Source organism: Vollenhovia emeryi, unplaced genomic scaffold (genome assembly GCF_000949405.1).
Source record: "Vollenhovia emeryi isolate VEMERY1.0 unplaced genomic scaffold, V.emery_V1.0 DF939304.1, whole genome shotgun sequence".
Classification (NCBI taxonomy): Eukaryota; Metazoa; Arthropoda; class Insecta; order Hymenoptera; family Formicidae; genus Vollenhovia; species Vollenhovia emeryi.
Window position 1 is genome coordinate 76315 of NW_011967062.1, and position 5374 is coordinate 81688.

Here is a 5374-nt window from a genome sequence, read left to right on the forward strand (position 1 = left end):
ACTGTATCTGGCAATTAAAATTCTTATTGCGAAAAATATTACTCCAACCAGGATTCGAACCTGGGACCTCCCTCAATCGGTCACGGATTTTTCGCAATAAGAATTTTAATTGCCAGATACGGTCAATAAAAATCATTGATGTTAATTAAATATTATACATTAAAAATAAATAGAAGTAATATAAGATAAACATAATATATGACTGATCATGTAATCTGTAATAATATATTATTATACACACATAACGAATATCATAAAACAGCATGTCACAAATCAGTCATTGCAAAGTAAATCTTGATGTCGATCATTTTATGGCGTAAAATTCATCATTTTAATGTCACATTGACGCTTTTGTGATTAACTTGTTCTACTTGGGTTATTGCGAAAAGTATACCTCAGCCAGGATTTGGACCTGGACCTCCCTACACTCCAGCAGGGCGTCTCACATTTGCTACGTGCCTCAGTGGTTGAGTTGGTGAGACGCCCGCCTAGAGTGCAGGGATGTCCAGGTTCAAACCCTGACTGAGGTAATATTTCTCGCAATAAATTTCTTTAATTAGAATTTGCCAGTTGTGTCGATTATTAATTTCCTACATTAGTTAAATAATTTAATTCCACGTCTATCGGATTGCAACACGCGCGCTCACATAAAGCTGCCCGTTCAATACTCTCTCGCGTCGCCTCTTTTATTTATTGAGCTCGTTATCGCGCCGATGAACCATGCGATCATTAGCTACGCTTGGTAGTAGGATAAACAGCGACTAACTGTGTTTAACAAATAGATTGGATTTCAGTAATTAGGCCAACGAAAGCGAAAGCGACTAACCCGATAAGTCCAGTTAACTCAATGTCGCTTGCGACTGATGCATATTGACGCGACTTGGAATACTTTGTTAGAGATGAAAGAATTTTCACGAAATTAACGATACAAATTTTTATCGATAATACGACTGGTGGGTTTGATTGCCTATTCGTATCTCAGCATAATTTGTTTCAGGAGTATTTGTTATAAAAGTATATGATAAAAAATAATATATAAAAATGAATAATAAAATTACGATGAAAATTTCATTAAAGGAAATTTTAAATCCGTCGGCTAGTTTAGTCTTGGAAAATTCATTTACTGGTTCAGGCCGTTCTGGACTGCTGTCGAAAGAAGCGACGAGGGCGATAGCGAAACTGAAGAATCAGTTTCCCCCCAACTGCAACATATCTTCCAAGTCAATGACGGCCATGGGCGCATATCTTTCGGTAATGAGATCCGCGGCGACAAGACGAGACCAAACGAGATAACGTACGATACACACGAGCGTCTATACGCACTTACATCACGACGCACATTCCCGGAATTTCGTCCAGCGATTCCTACTCCCGCCACATGGATCCTTTGCGATTCCAAGCGGCGCTTCGTGGGACCAACTGCGACGGGGCCGAAGAAGAAGAGGCGCAGCGGAAGAAGCGAGTAGAGTCGGTGGGAATCTACTCCAAGCGGGGATTAGAACGTCGCCGAGACGTTGATTCGCGCCAGTCGTGGAGATCTCGCAGAAGGTTCGAGCCATGCGGCCGTGCCTCGTCGTCCTGATCCTCCTCGCGAGCACGACACTCGCGAGGTACCACGTAAGTTCACCATTTCCCCCGCGAGCGAGGAAACGTTTTGCCACCCGCCTTTTTGTCACGCGTTCAATTATCGAGACATGAAATCCGCAGTGCGTCCGAAAAGGGTTTGTGAACCGATGTGCTCTCGCATACGTCGTGAATAATAGCCAACGGCGAAGGAATTTTTTAAAAATTGCATTGCCTACAATAGAATAAAAGTTCTTAGCATTAATCATTGACTGCAATCTTGTTTAGTTCAATTTAGCGACTTGCATAAGCTTCGTATACGCTTTAATTATTTTTATCAATGGATTCATCAATTTTTCAATTTACATTTTATTGGCGCGCTGCTCCTTTGACGCGCAAGATTTTGAGGACGATTAACAAGCACTTGCGGAAAACGTGCTGAGGTCTCCGTTCGACTGTAAAACTGACGGGGTCGTCGTGGATGTGTGAAAGGTGATGTTTTAGGTGCCCGAGTGTGTGTGCGTGAGTCGCTTATTCATCAATTCAGAGTAATAGATAGCCGCTTATCTCGCCTTCTTGCGATTTAGGGCACTTCGCGACGCCTTGGCTCGCGCGGCGTTGTAAAATTCAGCAAATCAGCCGACGTGTATCATCTATCCGCGACGATAAACGCGGAAATGCGATCTCTCCAGGTATCCCTCTACTTGCCGTTTCATTCATACGCTCTGGAAACAGTCCGAGCTGCAATTTCAAAATGATTACAACCGTATTCGCGTAAGAAAACGCGCTTTCATATGATAAATTGTCGATACTTACAATATCGGCCAGGCTTCGATTAATTTTTCGACACCATTTAATAACTGACTTTTGTTCGTTCGTTTTTTACCGCCAATTCCGCTGTCAAAATGCCAGTGTACCTCCGATAAATTCTGCTTCCAGTCGGCGTCAAATCGTGTAACAAGTAGTCAGGGTCTGCTTGATTTCTGCCATCAACCTGTCATCATATTTCAAATGTTAAATTTGGTTGTATTGCCTGCATTATTAAACGCTAAATCTTACTACTAAATCTGTGATCTGACAAAATTTGAAAGAAACACTTTGCAGAATCTGTTTTCGACAGACTGGACTGTCTGGTTTGTTAGCGATTAACATGACCGGCAAAATGGCTCACGGTAAAATTTCGGACTATATAATTATACGTGTACGTCGATATTTTGGCAGCGAGTAGAAGGGAGGGGGTGGAAAAACTGAAAACAAGAACATCTCGGAAAGACAGAAAGGCTGCTAAAATGTGGTAATCACACCTTGGCATTAATTGATTTCGAGACTGTTGCAAGTCGTATCATGTGGAAACGCTCTGATAAAAGAGGGGTGAAAAAAGCTTTGTGCGCGGTTGCTTGTGAACGGACTGAGACGATTCATAATCGTCCGTTCTTATCTCGTGAGCTTTAACCTTCTAATTCGTTCCTCGAGCAACTGTCTCCCCTCGGTTGCAAGCGTCAGTGTGTGTGTGTGTGTGTGTGTGTGTGTGTGTGTATTAGCCCAGATAACTCAGAGAATTAAAATAGAATTTTTTTATAAATTCTCAAACTTTGAAAAATGAATTCTCTTTCCGTTCTTAAGAGCGAATTCGCTTTCGCCTCATCATTTTTGCTGATGAGGATGGAACTGTGAATACTTCGTTGTTTAACGCATGGAAAGAAAGATTGACACAAAGTATGCTACTGCAATTCCATTATTTTATTTCGACTGGGGCTCGTTAATTGTTCATGATCGATGTAAATTTATCTCTCTTCCCAAGACGAATCGATTGAGTGGGAGAATCGAATTGTGACGAGGCTGCGAATTTGAATTCCGTGCGCCAAGTTGGAGAACCGTACACTAAAGTGGCTCACTTCAATTTGATTTATCTTTTTCGAATTAAAAGTTACTAGAAAGCGCGAACTCGAATTTAAGGATTTTTCGAAGATGTCGAAAGCGAATTCTAATTTTTATCTAATCTCTTATTAAATTGTCCTGGGGAGACAAGTAAAATCAGATACAGATTTTACGATTTTATAAAATTACATTAATACATATAACAGTATAGGTATATTAATTGTTTATAATAATAAATTATTATAATTATCGTTCACACTATTATTTTAATTGATATAAATAATTTTCGTTATTCCTATGATACTATATTATTATAATGTAAAAATAATATTATTTATAGGAGAAGACGCGTTTCGACCGATCTGTCCACGAGTACGAGACGAGAGACGCAGAAAATAATCATGAAGAGAAACAATGGTCTTTCACTGACGATGTAACGGTAAGCAATTGTGTTTGTCTTAAAATTGAAATATGTCGATTAATACTGATCCACTCGAAACAGCAATTCGTCGCGTACAAGAGCAGAAAGGAGAACGATTGTTATCTTGAAGATATAAAGCAGGGTCAGAATGTGTCACGTAAGAAGCGGCAATTCAAGATACTGTATGCGTCGGCAGCTCTCACGAAGCTAGAGGTAATAATAAGTTATATGATATGTTGAAATTGTTAGAAATCATGATGTAACTGTTCTCTATGTCTCTCTCGACAAATCTCTATACTTGCATATTAAATAAACGTTAGAATTATGTTGTTTCCCGTTACTTCTTGCTGTGATTAAACGTTTATTGTGAAGTAAATTGAAATACGTCCGAACAATATGCAGCGTTAAATTAAATATATCATCTGAATTTAATTTTCTTGACGTGTATTCTTCATGTAATTATGTGTTGTCGTAAACGCTTAAGAACTACATAAAAGTAAAATGTTACTCAAATAACTGCGTACAAGAAAAATATAACAATAATGTTAACAAAATAGAATGTATCAGGGAAAAAGTGCCAATATCAAAATTTAATATTCTAAACAGGCGTGGCGACTTGCTGGAGGTCGAATCGTTGATTTCTGCAACGGACGTAATATCCTTTTGTTACAAACAACGAAACATGTGCCTGGACGTGCTCTTGATCCTTTCTTCAACGAGATTCCTGTAGATGAAAACGATATTTTGCCAAAACGCATAGTCGACATCGTTTTAACACCCCTGAAAGCTCGGACGAAGCGACAGATTCAACTTGAGCACAGAAAGAAGTCGACCAAAAGTGTCAATCGAATTCGACGACGTAGACAAACGAGCCAGTTTCGAGGGAAGTTTCGTGGACAGACGCAATCTCAATATTTAAATTTCGATAGCAATGAAAAAAAAGAGGGCACGGCTGAGGCCGAAGCTACTCAGCAGTCTTCGCGCGCAGTAGTTAGTAAGTATTTTAACATTTGACATTCAATCATGTTATACTCCTGCATGATAATTAAATAATTTCCTTTCTAAGGTAAGAAAAAGAAATCCATATTAAAACAGTTTGGTTAAACATAACAAATAAAATTAAGAAATAGAATTTTTGCAACATTAAATTTCTATGATTAAAAATTGGAGGGTGAGAAATTATGGCTGAATATATAAATAAGACTTTTGTCAAAGAAAACACTTTCATATTTTTCTAGTTATTTATATAAGTATTTTAATATACCTCTTTTTTAAGGTGGTAGTCGTGGTATGGGTCAAGCGCAAAGTATGTCATCAGGCGGCACTGGTTGCGAAGATTGTCCTGGATATCCTGGATATCCTGGCATCGAAGGGACACCAGATAAGATACAAGTTCCACCGGTAGCAACTGGAATACCTGGCATTACACAACCTGGAACAGGAGTCATTCCTGGAGTTACACCTTTCCCCGGCGGACAAATAACGTATCCTGGAGGTGTTCGTCCTGGAACT

General features: G+C 39.2%; 1 protein-coding gene across 1 annotated transcript in view; it reads left to right on the plus strand.

Annotated features, from left to right (window-relative positions):
* Positions 1-1375: 1375 nt before the first annotated feature.
* Positions 1376-5374, plus strand: part of LOC105558934 — a 10748-nt gene continuing 6749 nt past the window's right edge. The window contains exons 1-5 of the mRNA XM_012006882.1: positions 1376-1617; positions 3782-3880; positions 3944-4075; positions 4469-4856; positions 5139-5374. Coding sequence (XP_011862272.1) covers positions 1558-1617; positions 3782-3880; positions 3944-4075; positions 4469-4856; positions 5139-5374 — 915 coding nt within the window. The 5' untranslated portion in view covers positions 1376-1557. The remainder of the gene's footprint in view (positions 1618-3781; positions 3881-3943; positions 4076-4468; positions 4857-5138) is intronic.